The 22,019-nt window shown below is 38.6% G+C and overlaps 1 protein-coding gene across 1 annotated transcript in view; it reads left to right on the forward strand.

The window, feature by feature from the left end:
• LOC149237691 (uncharacterized) overlaps positions 1 to 18,860 on the forward strand; it is a 340,935-nt gene extending 322,075 nt beyond the window's left edge. The window contains exons 7-11 of the mRNA XM_089366869.1: positions 15,822 to 15,934; positions 16,056 to 16,152; positions 16,255 to 16,474; positions 16,690 to 16,855; positions 18,239 to 18,860. Of these exons, the coding sequence (XP_089222995.1) occupies positions 15,822 to 15,934; positions 16,056 to 16,152; positions 16,255 to 16,474; positions 16,690 to 16,855; positions 18,239 to 18,742 (1,100 nt within the window). The 3' untranslated portion in view covers positions 18,743 to 18,860. The remainder of the gene's footprint in view (positions 1 to 15,821; positions 15,935 to 16,055; positions 16,153 to 16,254; positions 16,475 to 16,689; positions 16,856 to 18,238) is intronic.
• Positions 18,861 to 22,019: the final 3,159 nt, after the last annotated feature.

Here is a 22,019-nt window from a genome sequence, read left to right on the forward strand (position 1 = left end):
CTTGATGAGCTTTCCTTACACAACTTCCAACAACAAACTTTGACCTTCCAACAACTTCTCCAGCAACTTCGACCCCAACAACAATTTCTGCAACTTCGACCTAGCAGCTTCAACAACTTCGACCTTGATGCAACTTCAACAACTTCAACCTAACAGCTTCACAACTTCGATCTAGAGGCAACTTCAGTGCATCGACCTTGCAGCTTCATAGCTTCGATGCAGGTTCAAAATTTTGTCTAGCCCAAAAACTGTAGAAACCCTAACGAAAGAGAGAGAGAGAGGCCCAAAAACTTTGATCTTGATCATCTTCTTCTTTTGTCCTTTTCCAGCTTCTATCATGAGGAGATAAAACTTGCTTGAGTGAGTGTGCAAATGAGGTCAAATTCCTTCTTATTTATAGGATTGTGAGGGGTACGAATTGTTATCTTGAGGCCGACCTGTCCCTTCATGTAGGCTTACTTAATCTTTGTGCCATGACGAGGTCTTGGAGGGTTTTTTGACTCTAATTTATCTCAATAAATTTTTCTTTACAATATGTAACATGCCCAAATGGGTCCTCAATACATGACAATGACTCAATTGACTTTATGAAAAACCTAGATGCACTCAATGGGTGCTTGATCTAAAAATAAATTTCCCTTGAGCATGAAACCCATGTCTCAAGAATACAAATAATAAATTTATTTTTCTCTTTTCATTAAATACATAAAATCATGATTACATATGCCATGATGAAGACCGAACCTAGTTACATATTTCAACAATAAGAAGCTTGAGTACCTAAGAGGTAAGCTTGGTTTGGTGGATATCTCTTCCCTCATTAAGAGGGACTGATATTAGATAGTTCTTGTTTTTATGGGTCAGGCACTAACAACTGTAAGTCTTAGTGAAGACCATAAAGGAAGAATTGAGTCCTGAGGATTGGATAAGCATCTAGATTGGAACTTCTTATGGATGGTAGAATCTAGGGAAATAAATTGTTGATTGATGCTCTTTGAGGATGAGCTAGGGCATCCAAGATAAGAGTAATTGAAGTGGACCGATATTCTTTGGGGATCTAGGTTTGGGAATCCAAGATAAGAATAGTCCTAAAAGGACATACCTTGTAGACATTCGAACGAGGTATGTGCCTTGAGAGGTGGTGTGGCAGCTCACGTAAAGCCTCCCAACATAATGCTCATAATTAAAGATGAACTTGTCTAGTTAAGGCCTTCAGGGACAATGTTGGTTATGATAAAGATGCTTGACAAAAATGTGGCTTATCAATTTGACTCTTCTTATGAGAATGCTTCAAGATTGAGATTCGTTGTACCATGAATACCTCCCTAGTTAAGAGGGAGTGTTGAAAGTTGTAACTAGGTTTGGTCTTCATTATAACGTAATTGTAATCATGACATTTTATATTCTTTATAAAGAAAGAAAGAGAAAGAGAAAGAGAAAGAAATTATATTTTATTTTTGGAGTATGGGTTTCATACTCAAGTTTGAGTCAAAAGCATGTTCTTCGTGCTTTTAGGTCTTCTAGGTCTTTCTAGGATAAAGAATAATATTGGTCATGTGTCATAGTCCCATTTGGACTCATTGTAATGAAGAAAAATATTTATTTTATTGAGAAAAAGCCATGGAGAAGCCCAAGACCAAGTCGGCCCAAGAGCAAGATCAAGTCGGCCTAAAGGAGGGGTATTCGACCCTCAAGAAATGCTTTAAATACAAGGGAGCGTGATCTGATTTGGACACACAACACAAGCAAGTTCGATCTGCAATAGCAAAGGAGAAGAAGAGTAGCTAGGAAGACGAAGAAGAAGAGAAGAAGCCGAAATTTTGTCAAGGAAGATTTTCTCTTGTCTCTCTAGGGTTTGTGAAGCTACCAACTACAGGAGGACGAAATTTTGTAGCAGCTGTAGTGGGCCGAAATTGCAGGGCCAAAATTCTGTTGCAGGGGTCGAAGTTGCAATAGGAGTGTAGCAAATCCATCATGAACCTTCCATGATCCATTCATCAATGTTTTAAAACTCGAACAAGGACACAAATTCAGTTGAGGGTCAACTCAAACTCTGACTCGAAATCAATCAAGGGTCAACTCAAAATGCAACTCACACTCAAATTGACTCAGACTGGTCTAATTTCAAAGACTTGGTTTACTGAAAAATACTTAAAATAATTGAATTTTAATGAAAAATTATATATTTTAAAAATTCCAAACCATTAGAGATAATAGATGCAAATTCTGTTGATATATATGCCATGTAAAGGTGAATATATCAAAATGGCACCAAGTGCAATACATATCAAAAACAAAAATACATAATTAATGAGACTCTAAATGGCCTCAATGTTTGGAATGTATTATATTCTTTGCATGGTTATCTCCACCTACTCCCCTAGCTCAGGGGTGTACGGAGTCCCTGTTGTCGCTCAAATTATGCAGGCAAGATGCGACAATGATTAGGTTGGGGGTTGTCACTCTGATCTCTGACCTCTCCATTCTAGTTGTCTCAAACAACATGTTATGGGGGGTATTCCCTATGAAATGTGAAGATGGAAAGACATTTCGACAACCGACAAGTCCGGGAGACACAACTGAATGGCCTAGCAACTTGGTTAATTTAGTAAGTTTAATGATTAGATTAGATTATCTTGAAAGACTAGTGCTTTGATGGAGTCCAGTGCTTGCTTTTCGTTAATTATATACCAAGCCACCAGATGAATAGTTGTTGCCTTAGGATGCTTCACTATCCTATATGAAATGAAACACCTAAAACTAAGTGAAATGCAAGATCTTGGTTTATTTTAGATTAGATGCCTAACTAGGTTAATCATTTCCTTTAGTTGTTTTGAAACTAGTCTTTAGAGTAGGTTGTGGAAGGCAATGTTGCACGACTCATACTCGTATAAGACTCATATGGCTATTGACTTGGCGAACCGTATAAGACTCGGGAACAACCCGTATAAGACTCGGCAAAATACAGAAAAAACTTAAAAAAAATATGATCTCCAAAAATAAATAAAAATATGAATTTTGAGTGGGTCCACGGGTCTTATGCGGGTCACATGTAGGTATTCACGGGTTCAATACGAGTAGACGAGTTCTATGCGGGTTTGGACAAGTATGGGTAGAGACCGCGGGTCCTATGTGAGTGACCCGTCTTGCTATAGAACCCATCAAGACTCGCGGGTACTCACGGGTCTTATAAGAGTCGTGCTACACTGGTAGAGAGAAGCTCAGGGAAAGATAACAATGGCTATATTAACGATACTTCCCCTGGAAATCTAACCACCAAATGCCTCCAGCGCTGCAGAGATTGTAGCTCTGACGATTGCAAGGTCACCATGTTAACCACCAAAGATGATCTAGACTTCACAAGCTAGATGAGAAAGGTGATCCTAAAAGGCTTGCAACCAAACTTATGCTTGGAGGTAATTTAGTAATGCAAGGCTAGTCCTAGAATGCAAGATGCAAAATATGAGTGACTATCTTTAGGTGAAGTTGTTAAATGTTTAAGTGGATTCAATTTAAAGCTAAGTTGCATGAAACGGGGAAACGGGTACGAGTTTCCGAAACAGGCACAGGTACGAAACGTGACCCCCCCAAATTTTGGAAACGAGGAGACGCGAATATATATATATATATATATATATATATATATATATATATATATTAGGACATTTAAGAAATATGTGCAATCATAAAGCATATATGATACATTCTAATTTATTACATTATGATAAAATTGTCAATTGTCAATGCATAAACTATAAGTCTCTAAATCTACATCACATTTACTCATGAATGATCACATAATGAAAATAGAAATATCTAAAATGAGCCACGAGAAATTTCTAATTTCTTGTCTCGTGCTTGATTGGGAGTCTCCTCCTACATAGTCGAACGACCTTAGTGCTCTTGATTAAATACAAGCTTCATACCCTAGTACCCTACATGCTCTTGATTATTGGGAGTCTCCCCTGCATAGAGGGCTTGGTTCTCTTGATTAAATACAAGTTCCATACCCTAGTACATGATAAAATCCAATGGAAATATTGCAATCCCCCCAATTTTTGAAATCCTGAAAAACAGATAAGTCGGCTGCCCCACTCAAAAAACTCCTTTCTTTTATAACTTGAGAGACATCTAGAAGCATCTAGAGGATATTTGAGTCGCCCAATAAAAAATTAGAAGCGAAAAAGTAAAATAAAAATACAAGAAAATGTCAAGTTACAAGAGGAAACTCCAACGTACGGCCCGGAAACGCATTTCCGGCTGTACTGGCCATGTTTCCTCCTCGAGAAACGGGCCAGTATGGACGGAAACGCGCTTCTGGGCCGTACTGTACTGGTTTTCCCATTTCCGTTTCGTTTCCGTACGGAAACGAACCCTCTGCCCATGTTTCCTGCAACTTAGAAATTTTAAAGCTATGAGAAGAAGTACTTAACAATTTATAATGACAATCTTCACCAAAGGAAAGTGCTCAATGAAGAAAATAGATGGCGTCAAAATGTTGTATAAAGCAATTCAAGATTAGAAACCTCACAATGGACAAATTACTTATCAAATGACAATAAACATGAAGCGCACAAGTCCAATGTCTTTCTTAACAATATTGATGTGCCAATTTGACAATGCCAATCTCTCAACCAGATACCAACACAATTAGCAATTCCTGAAATTACCTAGATGGCTTTAAGATCATAATAGTGCTTTAGGGGTGGTTACAAGATTATGAGATTTAGATATGATGCTCACTTGCAATACACAATATTAGTTACACTTGTCACAAAAGAAATTTGCACAAGAAAAGCAATGTAATCTCTTATCCAATAACCAATGATGGCAATGGCAAGTACAAGCTACAACAATGCTAGCAATGCTTTAAACCACACAATGTACTAATGCTTTTAAATATGTAGAAGTGCTTGCAATTAGAACCACTTGGCAACTAATGAGGGCAGCAGGCTTATCTCATGCAACAATTGCCAATTAAACCAAGAATGCCATTTAACTTTTAGAGCAATTATATTCTTATCTTAAGCGAGATTCCTTAGATGAACACACACACACTTTTTGCCACTTAGATGAGATTGCAAACAAAGATGCAATGATTGAGGGAGATGAAAGAACGTTATTAATCAAACCAGGGTTATTTAATAGCAATGCCAATCAATTATCAATCTGCTCTCCTTCTAGTTGTCTGATGCACAATAGTTACTTACAAAAGATGTACCTGACCATGCTGTCAAATGCATATCAGCCCACAACAGTCACTCTGTATATCAGTCTACTGTTCATCAAAATCAGTCCATAATACACAAGATCAGTTCACAAGAAAATCACTGAGATGCAAGGAGCAAAGTCAAAACACTATGTTCAAATCTGATGCTTGGATTACTATAAAGGTGCCCCTGTAGAATCAGATTAGGCCTCTGTAGTAGTGATATTAGTCAACAAAATCGAATGAAATGATAGCCAAATGTTTTGCAATTATTATGTGAGTGTTGTGTGACTACTTTAGAGTGTTCTTAGGGTTATTATTATGGTTTCCCTTGATGATTAATGGTCTGCAATAAATGTTTAAGTTCTGATAATTTTGACAGTGAACCATGGCAATATGTCACAGTGAGTTATGTGAGCAGTAAACTAGTAATCAGATCTAGCAAAACCAATGTAAATGAAATCTGAACAATGAGAAAGTAGATCAAGGAGTTAGTATCCTTAAGAAAACCACCAAGAACACTAGCAGTCAATCACCAATGGCTGTGTTATAGCACAAAGAGATTAGCAGTGAATACCAATTATGCACCAGATCTCTGAAAATCCTCACTGCCTAGTTAAATCAGTCAGTGAAGCTCACAGCCAGGAAAGGAAAAGGGATATGAAGCCTGAAATAAAAGTTGTAATATCTGATGAATTTAATTAATTCAAGCTTCTTGTATTTAAGTATTTAACCCCTTAATTAATATGTCTATCAGATGTGAGGTTTTGTAGTGTTGTTGGAGACTTACAGTCAAGGATAATGAGGACTTAAGGCCTGAAGCTCACCCTTCTTTTAACAGTATATATCAGATGAAAGGCACAAAGAAGCAAACGTCAAGGCCCAAAAACTCAGTGGCAACTCCTTTAAATTGATGGTGTAATACCCTGCAACAGTCAACAAATGTTAGTTCTAAAACAATTAGGGTATGAGCAGACTATGTAAGCCCTCCTGCAATGCAACAAAGATTAGAAAAACGATTTGCAAGTCCAAGTATGTCTGTCGCTGGGGAACTAGGGCTAGATAGATCTGCTGCCAAGGGAAAAGACCTTAGAAAGGCTATGGCTAATCCTCAAAAATTGCTCAGATTTGGAAGATGCTAGTTGAAGCGCAGAAGTCTGGAATGAGACCCTAATAAAATTGGGAGCAGGGTTGCAAAACGGCCAAGATTAGTCTTGAGGACAGATGCAAAAACAGGAAACCCTTTACAAGCCTGTGGCAGAGGGAAAAAGCCCCCCTAGGAGCCTGTGGCCAAAGAAAACTAGCCTTCAAATCAGGGAAACAAAGATGGATCAGGACTGTGGCTAGGGAAAAGAGTACTGATTAGGCCTATGGTTGAGTTTATTATGTCCAGTGACCCTTGTGGCTGGCCAGAAGAGGAGTAAAACTCTAATATTGAACTCAAAACAAGTCTATCTACTTGCAAGAATCAAACCCCAGCTAGATAAATTACTGCAAAAATTGTTTGTGATAAAGTCCTTGTTGATTTGGGGTAGCATCAGATGTGCTCTAGCCACGAAAATTGGTGGAGAGGCTAAAGCACATGAGATCTCCAATACCTAGAAATGGTTTGGGCAGATTCTAAGCAGTTTGGGAGATATTAAAATAATTAATATTTTTAAGGGAGTCCCTAAGTCCAAACTTAGGGAAAATAAAATATTAATGTGAATTAATATAAAACTGTGTTAGAAGGGTCCAAAAGTCATGGATCAAGCTAAAATTAATCTTAGTTGTTGATTAGGACTTAATCTCGGTCATTGAATTGTCAACGAGAAAAGTATAAGAGGAGGCTTGAGGGTCACTTGGAGAACACATCGGGGGAAACCAGTCAATTTAATTTCTAGAGTGGGGTTTGCTAAGAAATTGGAACTAGTGGTCTGGTTAGCAGTCAAGAGGCACCGAGTACGGAACAGAGAGACGGGATTGGCAACTGGAGACCAGCGTTGATGCAAGAGAGGCAGACGCAGGGCATTTCAATCAAACATAGAGGCAGCAGGACACTGCACAATCACTATCTGGGCCTGCGTGGGTGACGCAGAGAGGTCCAGGGCTAACGCAGTCAAGCAGGGGTTGACGCAGAGGTCAGCCAAGCTGACGTTGGGATTGGGAGAGGTGCTGGAGAATTTTCTCTTTGTGGGTAAGCCAATTTGGCACTCTGTTGTACTGAAAAATTGCTGAATAATAAAATCCTCCCTTGCTGCACCAGCTTTCGCACATTGGGTTTTTCTGGGGACTGTTGTCCAAAATAACTGTGTCAATGTTTTGATTCTTGTGCATGTGTTTGTTTTTGTATTACGGTGTGATATCTGTAGTAGAATTTATTTTAATTTTTGTTGAAGGAATTTCATAAATAACTTATTGAAGAATAAGTAGAAAAAGTAAATCAGTTGTTGCAGTGATAGAATTTTCACATGGTATCAGAGGCAGGTTATTAGAGATAGGAAGGGAAAATCAGTTATGGGTCAAGACCACGATGCAAAGGCATCCACGTCAAGGGACTCGCATAGATTTTCAGAAGATTTCACAAAAGAAAGAGACTTCGATTTCTCTATGTTGGCTTCTAGGCTGGAAGAAGAAGTGGCTTGTATGACTAGTTCGACATCATCAGAAGTGTGGTATATAGACAGTGGAGCCTCGTGGCATATGACGGGAATCAGGGAATGTTTCTCGGAATATCGAGAAGAGAAGATGAACTTTCAGATCACCATGGGGAACAAGGCAATGTGTAATCTAGTTGGGAAGGGTGCCATAGTTTTTCAAACAGAATCGGGAGAACGATTCTGTCCTACAAATGTGCTGCATATACCAGGATTGGGAATGAACTTACTTTCCGTGTCGCAACTTCAAGGCAAGGGCTATGATGTCTACTTCATCAAGGAGAAGGTATACGTCAAACACCCGAGCTGGAAAAATAAAGTGCAGATCGGGATCAAAAGTAATAGGTTGTACAAATTACAACTAGAATCACCAATGGAACTAATAGGCAGTCATGGAGACAAGGACTTGAACAAACTATGGCAAAGAAGAATGGGTCATTTGCACCATGGAGCTCTGAGAATTCTCAGGAGCACTATAACAGGAGTTCCGGAACTGAGTACAAAATGAGATGATGTATGCAGGGGATGCGCTCTAGGAAAGTATGCCAAGGAAGCATTTCCTCGGAGCAAACACAGGGCCAAGAGTGTACTAGGATTAATACACTCAGATATCTGCGGACCTATGTCTGTCAAATCTCTCAATGTTGCCGAGTATTTCCTTACCTTCATTGATGACCACTCAAGGAAAACTTGGATTTATTTTCTGAAAACCAAGGACGAGGTTTTCTGTCGATTCAAGGAGTTCAAGGCTCTGGTGGAGAATCTGACTGGGAAGAAAATAAAAGTTTTGCGCTCAGATAATGGTGGAGAGTATGTCAATAAGGACTTCATTGATTTTTGCGCTAAGGAGGGCATCAGAAGAGAGTGGACAGCTCCCTACAATCCGATGCAGAATGGAGTAGTAGAAAGAAAGAACAGGACTATTGTAGAAGCAACTAGGGCCATGATGTATGATTAGGATATGCCAAAATTCCTGTGGGCGGAAACATGCAACACAATAGTTTATGTTCAGATTACTCCAGAGAAAGTTTTCACAGGAAAGACACCTGAAGTCAGTCATTTCAGGATATTTGGGAGTTTAGCATATTGCCGCATACTCGAAGAAAAGAGGAAGAAGCTGGATCAAACTGCGGAAAAGGGATATCTGGTGGGATATAGCGAGAACGCTAAGGAATATAGAATCTATCTTCTAGGGAGCAGGAAGGTAGTAGTTCGACGAGATGTAAAGTTCATGGAGGACAGGGCCTTCAGAAAATCTCATGAGATGCCTTCCAAGGAGCAGTCGAAAGAGGAGCCGCTGGTTAAGCCTCTTCAACCAACGGAAGTAAAGAACTCTTCCTCGGGTCAGGAAGATTCTCAGGATGAGGAGGAGGAACTAACAAAAGCACCTGCTGGCAGAGGAAGAACTAGCAAGGAACTTCGTCAGATTTTGCGAGATGCAGAGGAATTGATCGTTGCGCTAAGAAACAATAAGAGGGAGCGAAAACAACCAGATAGATATCAGGCATTAGTAGCTCAGGATGGAGAGCCTGCCAGTTTCAAGGAGGCAACTCAACATCAGGTTTGGCTAGACACGATGGTAGAGGAGTACAACTCCATAATGGTGAACGATGTCTGGGAGGTGGTGCCAAGGCCTCAAGACAGATCAGTGGTAAGTTTAAGATGGATCTACAAGATCAAATACGTTGCAGACGATAGTGTTGAGAAATACAAGGCCGGGTTTGTGGCTAAGCGGTATGCTCAAAAGGAAGGAATTGACTACGAGGAGACCTTCGCCCTGGTAGCCAGGTATACATCTATTAGGACTGTGATATCTCTTGCAGCTCAGATGGGATGGGATATTCATTAGATGGATGTCAAAACGACATTTCTGAACGGGGTAATAGAAGAGGTATACATTGAACAACTAGAGGGCTTTGAGACTCATGAGAAAAAGTCTCATGTATGCAGATTAAAGAAAGCCTTGTATGGGCTGAAATAGGCACCGAGAGCATGGTATGGTCGAATAGATGGCTACTTGCAGAAGATGGGATTTGTCAAGAGTGACGCAGATCCAAATCTCTACTATCTGGTTGTAGAGAACGAGTCGCTAATCTTAGTATTGTATGTGGATGATCTCTTTCTGACAGGATCATCCAGACTCATTGGGGACTGCAAGAAGAATCTAGCCACAGATTTCGATATGAAGGATTTGGGACGAATGCATTACGTCCTAGGGTTGGAAGTTTGGCAGTAGAAGGGAGAAATCTTCCTTGGGCAAGAGAGGTATGCTACAAAAATCTTGAAAAGATTCGGGATGGAGGACTGTAGACCCATGGCTATGCCATTGCTCACCAACCGGAAGAAGATTGATGCATCAGAAGACAAGGATGTTGATGCCACCCTATATAGGCAGCTCATAGGGTCCCTGATGTATTTGGTTAATACAAGGCTAGATATTTGCTACGCTGTCAACACCCTCAGTCAGTTCATGGTAGAACGGAAGAGGGCACACTGGGCAACAACTAAACACGTTCTCAGGTATTTACAGGGAATAGTCGATTATGGACTCTTGTACACCAAAGGTAAGGATATCAGTTTGAGTGGATTTACTAATGCAAATTGAGCAAGAAGTTCAGTGGATCGGAAAAGTACCTCTTGGTACTGTTTCAACATTGGATCAGGAATGACCTCCTGGTGCAGTAGGAAACAGAAGTCCGTGGCTCTGAGCTCATCTGAGGCAAAATATGTGGCGGCGAGCACAGCTTCATGTGAGGCCATATGGCTTAGAAAACTGCTTGTGAACCTATTCAGAAGGAATATGGAGGCGACCAGGATCATGTGCGATAATCAAAGTTGCATCAAGCTCTCTGAAAATCCAGTATTTCATGATAGGTCAAAGCATATTGATATCCGGTGTCATTTTGTCAGGGACTGTGTCCAACGAGGAGCTGTATAGTTGAGCTATACTCCCATAGGAGAACAGGTGGCGGACATCCTCACCAAGGCCCTTGGAAGGACAGAGTTTGACTACTTCAGGGAAAAGATGGGGATGGTAAAGAACCCATTTCAGTAGCAGAAATGGGAGTGATTACAGCACGGATGCAGAGAGTTGTAGTGCGGATGCAGTGTTGGGAGAAAGGACCAGCAACAGCACGGATGCAGAGGGAGTTGTCGTACAGATGCAGCAGTGGCAATGACAGAGCCATGGGCAGTAGTACAGGATGCAGCAGTGTAGAGGATGTTGGGTAGGGAGGCTTAGCATCAGCACAGGGATCGATGCCAGATGATCAGGGTGATACTTAGTGAGGAGTATTACTAGAGCACAGTCCTCGCTAAGAGGGAGTGTTGATTTGGGGTAACATCGGATGTGCTCTAGCCACGAAAATTGGTGGAGAGGCTAAAGCACATGAGATCTCCAATACCCAGAAATGGTTTGGGCAAATTCTAAGCAGTTTGGGAGATATTAAAATAATTAATATTTTTAATGGAGTCCCTAAGTCTAAACTTAGGGAAAATAAAATATTAATGTGAATTAATATAAAATTGTGTTAGAAGGGTCCAAAAGTCATGGATCAAGCCAGAGTTAATCTTAGCTGTTGATTAGGGACTTAATCTCGGCCGTTGAATTGTCAACGAGAAAAGTATAAGAGGAGGCTTGAGGGTCACTTGGAGAACACACTGAGGGAGACTAATCATTTCAATTTTTGGAGCGGGATTTGCTGAGAAATTGGAACTAGTGGTCTAGTGAGTAGTCAGGAGGCAGCAAGTACAGAACAAAGAGACGGGATCAACAATTGGAGACCAACGCTGAGGCAAGAGAGGCAGACGAAGAGGCAACAGGAGACTGCGTAGTCACTAGCTGGGCTTGCATGGGTGACGCAGAGAGGCCCAGGGCTGATGCAGTCAAGCAGGGGCTGACGCAGAGTGTCTAGGAGCCACGCAGAGGTCAGCCAAGCTGACGCTGGGACTAGGAGAGGTGCTAGAGAATTTTTCTCTCTGTGGGTAAGCCAGTTTGGCACCATGTTGTACTGAAAAATTGCCGAATAATAAAATCCTCCCTTGCTGCACTAGTTTTCCAACATTGGGTTTTTCCGAGGACTATTGTCCAAAATAACTATGTCAATGTGTTGATTCTTGTGCATGTGTTTGTTTCTGTATTACAGTGTAATATCTGCAGCATAATTTATTTAATGTTTATTGAAGGAATTTCATAAATAACTTATTGAAGAATAAGTAGGAAAAGTAAATCAGTTGTTGCAGTGATAGAATTTTCACAGTCCTTTCAAAAATTGCCAAGAAAATGCTAGATTTGAGGCTAGAAAGCTAGCAGTTGCCTCCAAATTTTTCTGACGGAAATCAGCCACAAAATATGCTAAATTGAATTCTTTTGAGGCATAAAGGAGTCCTCAAACCCTAGTGGTTCTGCAGAAACCCTAGACAACCCTGTTTGACTGGCAAACGTCCTCTAAAGGTTGAAAAAATAGGCCTAAACCATGGTTGTTTAGGTTGAATGAGGGTTAGGGCCTTCAGAACTTAGACCTCTTCCTTAAATTGAAGATTGCCAACTTGCAAAATAATCCTGAAAACGCTAGATGTCTAGGGTTTGTGAGACTTGGCCTCCTCACAAAATTGAATTCCCTTGATCCTTGAGGGCTTCACTTCCAGAAAATTTCGAATTTGCCTTTAGATTTTGAATTATGGCACCTGCAAATTAAATCAAAGTAGCCATCCACAGTATCTAAAAGTTTTTCAAAATAAAACGCCCAAATTAATTATATACTAGGAGAAATTATAATAAAGGGTTAGTGAGAATATTTACATGATGAAAAATAAAATACAAGGGCCCAAAATTTATTTACAAAATTATTTATGAATTATTCACAATATCTACAAATAAAAGTACAAGCTCTAATTAGTAGATTAAATTTTTGTAGCCCAAGATAAAATAAAATTTTGAGAATTTTAAAATAGATATTATGGATGAATAATTTCTAAAAATTAATTGGGCAAAACCCTCCTGCAAAATAGTTTGTCACAATGAATCCCAGAGCTCAAACAAGGTCAGTCCTTCCCCATAGTCTGTGAACTTGGAGTGGGGGCTAGGGTACCTATAAATCTCTATTCAATCTTAAGAATAACTATTAGATCATTTGGTGAATTAGTTCACCTAAGATATCTTGTACCAATAGAATGTTCTTATCACCAACAAATGAAATAATAGTTGCAATATTTGGCACAATATAGAGCGTAAACAAATAAACTAGCACATACGACATATCAACAGATAGAAAAACACCATGAACTGAAACCCCAAAGTCTTTCTATTATGAAAAAACTAATTCCAGTAGAACAGAAGCTCAGTACATCAGTAGAAAATTACTTCACCCAAAGATGGGAAATAGAAGCTAAATGGCTTCTTTATATAGAGAAAACCCCTCCAAGTGGAAAATAATGGCTAGTTGGCTTGATCATCGTCAAAATAATCTCGACCGTCAAAAATAACTTGATCATCTTTTAATCTCCACCATCGAATTTTTATTTTTGAGGAAAAATTCGAATTTCTCTTAAAAACCATTTTTTATTAATCCAAAAATTAATATTTTAGATTAATTTCCTCAAAAATTTGACTTTGACTTAACCACCAAGGTCCAAGGGCTCAAATTTTCTTAAAATATCTATTTTTCCCTTGATGGAAGACTTCCAAAATTTGACTTCTTTTTGACCCACGAATTTTAGAGAAATTAATCTCTGTAATTATTTTTTGACTCAAACTTAATTAATTTTCTGGCTTAGGATTTTTATTTAATTTTGCCAAAAAAATTAATTAATTGACTCTAGAGGGGATTAATAATTTTTCCACCATGAAATATTTTAGCCATGATTTCTGATTGCGAGGGACCATGCACTAAAATATTTTTTACATCAAATATTACAAATAATTCAACCCTTAGAAGGGGAAATACACATTTAGACCAAACCCTCAAGACATTAACCAATTCTGCGACACAATATGATCTAGTATGAAACCAAGTATGTTTATAATAAAATAATTTAGCCATGGTTTCTGATTGCGAGGGAGCATGCACTAGAATTATTCCTAAACACACTTTTACAATACAATCAATAAACACTAGGATTCACCTAAGACCTTGTCAACGAACTCCACCCTAGCTTTGGGGTTATAGCTGGAGGAAAAACTCTACCGATTAGGTGTGTTTACAAATACACATAATTCGGGGAGGTTAAAAATTCCTAGGATGAAATCCTTTGCCAAAATCATAGACATACCTAGGTGTTGTTGCATGATTAAATGGCATACTAGCATCATTTACAATAGAACTTGCAGAAATTTGGTTTACAGTGACATATTCATGCTGACAGACAACTTTGATCTTTGAAAAATTTTCTTGACTTCCTCGGACTGTTGACAAAATTGTGGACAGCAGTCCCCACAAAAAAAATGGGTTGTTCTTGGTCCATGACAAGTGTGAGGCAAATGGGGGGTTGGGGGATCTCTTTATAGCTTTTTTGTAGGGCTTAGGATATAGGGTTTTTTTTCCCTTTAATTTTTTAATAAATTGATTTTTCCACACTAAGTCTACCATGATGGGGTTGAGGACCTACTCAACCAAGTAGGGTTGGTTTAAGCCAAACTGGCTAAGTCATGTTTTGACTCTGTTGGTTCAGTACCAAACCAGCCCTCTGAACCAAGCAACAGGTCGAGTCAATATCGTGACTCGTCATTGGTCAACTTGATCGATTTGACTGAGTCCAAGTTGACTTGAACTGATTTTTAAAACACTGCTAATCATACACCATGTACCACAAATCTCATGGAGCACCCCAAACATGGTGTAAACACTTTCAGAGTAAACCCAAAAACTAGCATTTCAAAGACTGTATTTTGCATCTAGGTTGTACAGTTTGCTTGGCGGGTTATCTACTTCTATTTTGTGTCTTCATTGTGTGTCTTATCTTCTCTCATGGCCAATGCCCTTTTTATTTATTTTGTAATTCTCACAATTTTCTAAGTTAGAAAGTCACTTGCAATTTTAAATCTTGTCTGGATTTATTTCTCTTGTTTTATCCTTCAACGTTTCTGTTCTCTCTCGACTCTTCTGACCCATGAACGATATCCAATAAATTTTAAATCCAATCTTTATAGGCTCAAAGACTTTGGTATTTTTTGATACTATATTAAATAATGAATACAAGATACACAAAATATGTGTAATGCAATATTTGATTATGATTGGAGTTGTTTAATACAATGAGGGAGATTTATTTGTATCTCAATTATTAGGTAGTTGTGCTACCAAATTCCAATTGACCTAGCCATTATTTAAACTAATGATTCTTTATTAAGATCGCTTATTCATAATGTGACTTTATTACTTTATTCCTGAGTATTAGACTGTTAATATTCCAAGTCTCTAACAATCGTTACGGATGAATTACCGGACCCGTGCGACCATTCCCCTTTGTCAGAGACCTCAGAGACATGGCCAGACCAGACCTCTTACCATCAGGCAGCCAAGGTCACCTAGACACCAGAAATGGGTTACCCCTTACTGGCGGCAGTGCAGCAGAGGGTCCAGATCTTCCCCCAACTCTCCCTCGAGGCACCATTCTATTTTGAGTTTTCTTCATTTAGCCTTGAGTGTTAGGAGAGATAGATCTAGTGGATCATGACCTAGTCTTTGGCCCCTTTCTGCAGCCACCCACACTTGGAGTAGAGGGTTTTCCATGTTTTAGCATATAGACAGTATGTTTCTACTTTATTTCATGTTCTTTATATAGGAGACCTTTTGGTACTCCTGCTTGTATCGACATCATTGTACTCAGCAGCCCCATTGACCTACTTTTGTGGTCATTTATTGGACATTAATATAATTATCTTATCTTATCTAACATAACTCCTAGAGATTTATTATGATACCCATTTCCTTGTATAAACTATAAACAATCAACTGACAAATCTTCTGCCAATGCAGGAATGAACACGGGCATACAGGATGCACATAATTTAGCATGGAAATTAGCTTCTGTCCTGAATGGACATACCTCACCTGCTATACTTAGCACTTACGAAATGGAGCGCAAACCAGTAAGGGACATCTTGAAATTTTATATCAACTTTTTTGATTGCTTATTTCTCTCTGTATGCTTTAAATCGTGATCATAGGCAGAAGCCTTTATATATTTCTCTGTTCTTCCTGTGAGAACAGATAGCAGAGTTCAATACCGCATTAAGTTTGGCAAATTTCAATGCAGCAATGTCTGTTCCCTCTGCACTGGGGCTTAACCCAAATATTGCAAATTCAGGTAATAGGATTTGTTTCTTGCTCTTGAATGTGTTTGGCTTGTTTCCCCATCTTTCATGTTTCTGAGTTTATTTACTTGTTTGGTTCTACTGGATTAGGATAGTGCATCAGGCAATGAACAGTGGCATTGGTTCTATTCTTCCAAGTGGGTTGCAAACAGTATTTTTGGAGAGCATTTTTGCATTAGGTCGTGCACAGCTGGCAACACCATTTCTCAGCAGATATAATCCCTTGGGATCCCTAAGGCTTGAGAGAGTGGAGCATATCTTAAAAGAAGGTCAGAGTCTTCAACTTCAGTTTCCTTCTGAAGACCTTGGTTTCAGGTATGATGCTTTCCTCTATCTCTAAGGCAACGATTTTGTCTCTTTTACTTTTTGGCCAGTTCTTCTATTGAAGGTATCAAATTTGAAAGATAACATTCAAGTAAAATATGCTTGCATTCTCTGAAATATGTAGCTTTTTTATTTTGCTGTCTTAAAAGCATTCTTTGAGTTGTATGTTGTTGGTCACTAATGAAAATGGCCATTTTCTTGTTTAGATATGAACAAGGTGCTTTGGTTCCTGAAGTTGAGAAGGAAGACAATGTATTAGAGGAAAAACCAACAGGTAGGAGGCGAGAATATGTTCCGTCTTCTAAACCTGGATCGCGCTTGCCACATATGCAATTAAGGATTCTGAGTCAAAACAAGTTTCATCTCAACAAGGTGAATACCGTGTAAATTTGTAATGCTTTTTATGATATCATTATTTCTCTTCTTTTTTTATTTTCATAATATCATGGTTGCCATGGTAGAGCATGGATCAAATTTCACTCGCTTTGTCAACAAAGATTTCGGCTTTGACTAGTTTTGCTTTCTGTGCATCTTATCTTGGAGCACTTTGATTGTCTGAGTTTTATGTCCTAACATTCTCTTAATGTCCATAGCAGTTCATCAACAATGAGGTGTAATTATTTATTTGCTACATCTCCATGAAAGTATGCTGATGATTGTTTGCTTTCTGAGCTATCAATCATACCAGCTCTACTGAAAGAACTAGTGTTCCACGGGGATGCACCCAGCACATTTCCCATGCACTGGGACTGGGGGGCGCGGAGGGCACGCAGGGAAATGTTTCCCAGTGTCCTCCTTCAGCGGAAACCCAGGGAAATATTTGGGGAAACGTTTCACCAGTGTAGGGGACATGTTTCCTCAAAAGGGAGACATCATCAGCCTACATATGTAGAAAGTAGAATTTCATATTCCCCCATTCAGAGTTCAACAGAGTTAACAGTTTCAGGATTTTAGGATTGGCAGGATATAGTGTTTCCGCTGGATTGCACAATGATGAATTTGCTTGGGATGAATTGTTATTGTTGGGATTTTATCATTAGTATACTTATTTTTATAATTTTAGAGACAGGGACCCCGACATCTCCCTCTCCCCCCTGATTTCGCTAAAATTTGCGGGTGTTCCCACATGTCCCCCTTGTATGCATTTCTCCCTGCTCTTGTACTCCCCCATTTCAGAACTTGGTGGAACGTAGGAAAGAACCCTTTACATCACTTCACATCAACTGGTTCAAATTTGGACATCAGTTTAGGAGGAATTGCCTTTGTTTTCAGTCTGCTTTTCATGGTTGAGATGAAATAGATTGAGCATAACATTAGCAATTTTACAGGATGGCCTTACAGCAGGACTGTTGGTACATATTTTATATTAGATCTTCGTTAGGCTGTTCCTGTGCAGTGGGTTGTCATTCCTTCATATGTCTGTAAATATCTCATTTTCTTGGCTATAGAACATGAGAGAGAGTTGATTTATCCCTCTATGTGTTGGGCACTGAGGCAGGGTGTCTATTTTGTGTTTGAGGTGAAATAACTGGAAATGATTTTATCTGAAAGCAGATATATAGGAAGTTTTATCCACAGTGCAGAGTAGAAGATACATGAATTCTTATTTCTTGGGATCTGCATCTTGTCACAGAATAGCACTGGCTGATTTAGGATTTTACACGTTGGTTCACCATTGTTGTTTGGTAGTTTGTCTTTTTTTTCTGAAGTGTAACATCTGTCTCACAATTCTTGTACTATTTTTTATAATGGCAGGAAATTTGCTCAACTCTAGACCTTATTTCTGGGAATGTGACCGAGTTTCTTCTCATAGCCACACCCAGTAAAACATGCTATATTTGGGCTGATGCTGCATTTAAAATTGCAAAAGTTTATAAAGTGCCTCTCAAGGTTTGTATTATTTGGCCAAGAGGCATTTCTGCCAGTCGTCTTTCAAAGGAATCCATGGATGCATGGCATGAAAGTGAAGGGTCAATAACACAACAAATGCAATCTGTACTCGATGGAGAGGATTGGAGGAGAGAGAACACAGAGTTTGTGGTTGATGTTGAGGAAATTTCAGGATCATGGTTGGAATTATGTAAAATGACAAAGCCAGGTGTACTATTGGTTAGACCAGATGAGCATATTGCATGGAGATCAGATCCTGCTTTTAGTGGAGATACCATGCCTGAGCTGAACAAGGTCTTTTCAATAGTTTTAAGGAAGCCTGGATTGGATACCCATCAATCGCTCAAAACAAAATTAGATGTGTGCTAAAATATTTGAGAGCCAGATGTTTTGTGCTGATGGCGATTATATATTATCATTCAACTGCATTTATTTCCTGGTTAATTATTATAGCATCATTTTTTCCTAATCAAGAATTTTATAGAAGGTAAAATGTGAACCTTTACTTTCAATGGCTTGAATGAGTTGTTTTTATGAAAAGAATGATTGTAAGTATCATGGTATGTAAACAATGTGTTGGTGGTCATGATTTGGCAATACACGTTGCTTAATGGCACTGCCTAGTTTTGTAAAATGATTTTTTTTTAATTCTTGAAAAACATTAGTAGAGGATAAGGTCAAAGATAAATGAGAACCATGATATGCTTCACCTCTTCAATGAGATAAGACCTGTATTTTCCATATCAGTTAATATGGTTGTGCAAGGCATTTCAAAATTCATTTTACATGAGTGACAAGTACATTGTAATACATGAAAGATGTGTCTTCTACCCTGAAGAGAGCGACAAAATTCAATTGTCGGGAGGTAATTATCCCTTTTTGCCAATTGAATAAATTGTCTGAAAGATACGCATTTACAGAAGTAAAACTTAAAAGTGACTTGAACTATGGTTCTGTTCATTTTGATTATATGCCAAAATAGAGGAAAGAAATTACATTAGACTAAGAATCACTAGATTGATTGTTACCAACTTCTCAGTAGAAATCAGATGCAAAACTAAAGCACCTGACAGTTGGTAGATGTTTCTTTCTACTGTAATTCGGGCATTCCATGTCAATACTTTAAATAGTTGATGATACAAATATAAATAGTTCATAATCTTCATAATATCTTAAATCTTTCGTAGGGTCACTTTTATTTTCAGTTCATTTAGGATTGGTGTATATTGAAGTTCGGAGGTGCAGGGCCCTAAGTTCGTGTGATAGCATCCTTTCTCGCTCAAGTATTAAAACTGCTTAGAGGTGCATATGTGCTTTGTGGGTCCCAATTCCTTGTGTTGGTTTTATTTGTGATGCATTCTTAAATTGCAAGCTTACAATGGCATGTAACTTGTCTTGTTCCATATTAATATGACTACTAGACCCATCATGCAGGTTTTAAGAGTTCAGTGTCTTCTTCACAGAATTTTCAGTTTTACTTCCAATGTTTTATACACAATATGCCTTGAGGGATTTACAACTGACATTTAGTATTTTGCAGGGACCTTTTAAGCAAAATGTTTGTTCTCCATGTTTGTACATTACTCTCTCTAACCACCATCACCATGTGAAATTTCCTTAATAGTAGCAACTAGAAATTAATCTTCTAAATTATGCAATTTATTTGTCTTCAGAAATGATTACAGCAAATAACGATTCATTCACTACTGCAATCTTCACAAATAAACATAGGAACTGAGAAAAAATGCACACACTCAAAATAGATGACACCAAGATTTCTAGACAAGTTGTCCTTGGAAAAACCCCAATGTGGGGAAACCAGTCTGCAGATGAGGGTTTATATTATTATTACTTCAGCGAAATTGAGAAATACAATTGCTTGCCTTTCACTGGCAAAGCTATGGCATACAATTTTTCTCCACTGGAAAATTAATCCGGAAACTCAAGTTCCCTTTGCACAATCAATTCAGCCTTGTCAGACCAAGAGAGTCACTCCACTAATGAATTGATTTTTGCATTAAGAGAAAATAGGGATATATACAAGGAGAGGGAGACTATTGGGATTCATCTTCCAATGTCCTTTATTTTCTATTCAAAATATTTACATGAATTTCCCTATCCGTTAGGATTAGGTGTCAACATCCCCCACCTTAATTTGAAGGGATGTCGGTGAGTCCAAGCATCATTCTGAATCTTTCAAACTTTTCTCTTCTAAGCACTTTGGTGAAAATGTCGAAAATCTATTCGTTTGTGGAACAATGTCGTAGGTGGATTTTTTTGGCCTCAACATGATGTTGAATCAGATGATACTTTTTATTAATGTGCTTGATTTGATCATGGAACTTTGGGTTCTTTGCCAACCTTGTTGCAAAAATGTTATCAATCAAAAGAGGATTTGAATGCACTTGTTTCTCCTGCAAATCTTCCAGAATTTTCTTGAGCCACACAATTTCCTTTGTTGCTTCAGTTGTTGCCACATATTTTGTCTCAGTTGTGGAATCTGTTGGAACTGACCGTTTGCGTGACCTCCAGGAGATAGCTCCTGATCCAAGACTCATAACATAAGGTGAAGTAGATACTCCAGTTTCTTTATCTCCATCAAAATTTGAATCAGAGTATCCAATCAAGTTGAAGTCATCCACTTGTGTATACCTGAGTCCAAAGTCTTGAGTTTTAAGTACTTTAGAACTTTTTTTGCAGCAGACCAATTACCCTCATAAGGATTTTGCATAAACCTGGAGAGGATGCCAACAACAAATGAAATGTCAGGCCTGGTAGTCAGGTAATTGAGCCTTCCTATGAGTTGTTTGTACTTCGTTGCATCCTCAAATTATTTTCCTTTAGTAGATGTGAGCTTTAAATTTTGTTCCATTGGAGTAGTCAAAGGATTGCACTCAGGCATGCCAAACTTGTTCAACATATCTCCAGTGTACTTCTTCTGAGAGAGGAATATAAGCTTCAGATGTTCAGTTACTTCAATACCAAGATAGTAGTGAACATAGCCCAAATTTGTCATTTCAAAACCTTTCCTCAATTCTTTCTTTATGGATGCAATGTAGTTCTCATTGTTCACTGTCATCAGAAGATCATCTACATACACCCCAAGATATACAACTATTTTTCCAACTTTCTTGACAAACAAAGTTGCATCATCAAGATGCTTAGTCCATTTCTCGTACCAAGCTTGTAGTGCTTGCTTGAGGCCATACAAGGATTTGACAAGCTTACATACTTTATGTTCTCGAGCCTTCACAACAAATCCTTCTAGTTGGGACATAAAAACATTCTCTTTTAGTTTTTACATCCATTTGATGGAATTTCCAACCGTTCTAAGCTGCCAAGGCAAAGAGTATCTAGAAGGTAGCCCATTTTGTTGTGGGGGCAAAGGTATCCTCATAATTGACCCCTTCCTTCTGTGCAAAACCTTTTTCCACGAACCTAGCTTTATGCTTGTCAAGTGAGCCATATGCTTTATACTTGTTCTTGAAGACCCACTGGCAACCTATTAGTTTGGTTTCCAATGGAGGATCAACCAGCTTCCAAGTGTCATTCTTTATCAAAGCATCATATATATTTTTTTGCATCGCTTCTTTCCATTCATCATGAGAAGCGATTTTTTTGAAGGAAGATGATTTGAAATTTGTAG

Source organism: Pinus tabuliformis, chromosome 8 (genome assembly GCF_031772625.1).
Source record: "Pinus tabuliformis cultivar Carrire ecotype Pingquan chromosome 8, CPIR1, whole genome shotgun sequence".
Classification (NCBI taxonomy): domain Eukaryota; kingdom Viridiplantae; phylum Streptophyta; class Pinopsida; order Pinales; family Pinaceae; genus Pinus; species Pinus tabuliformis.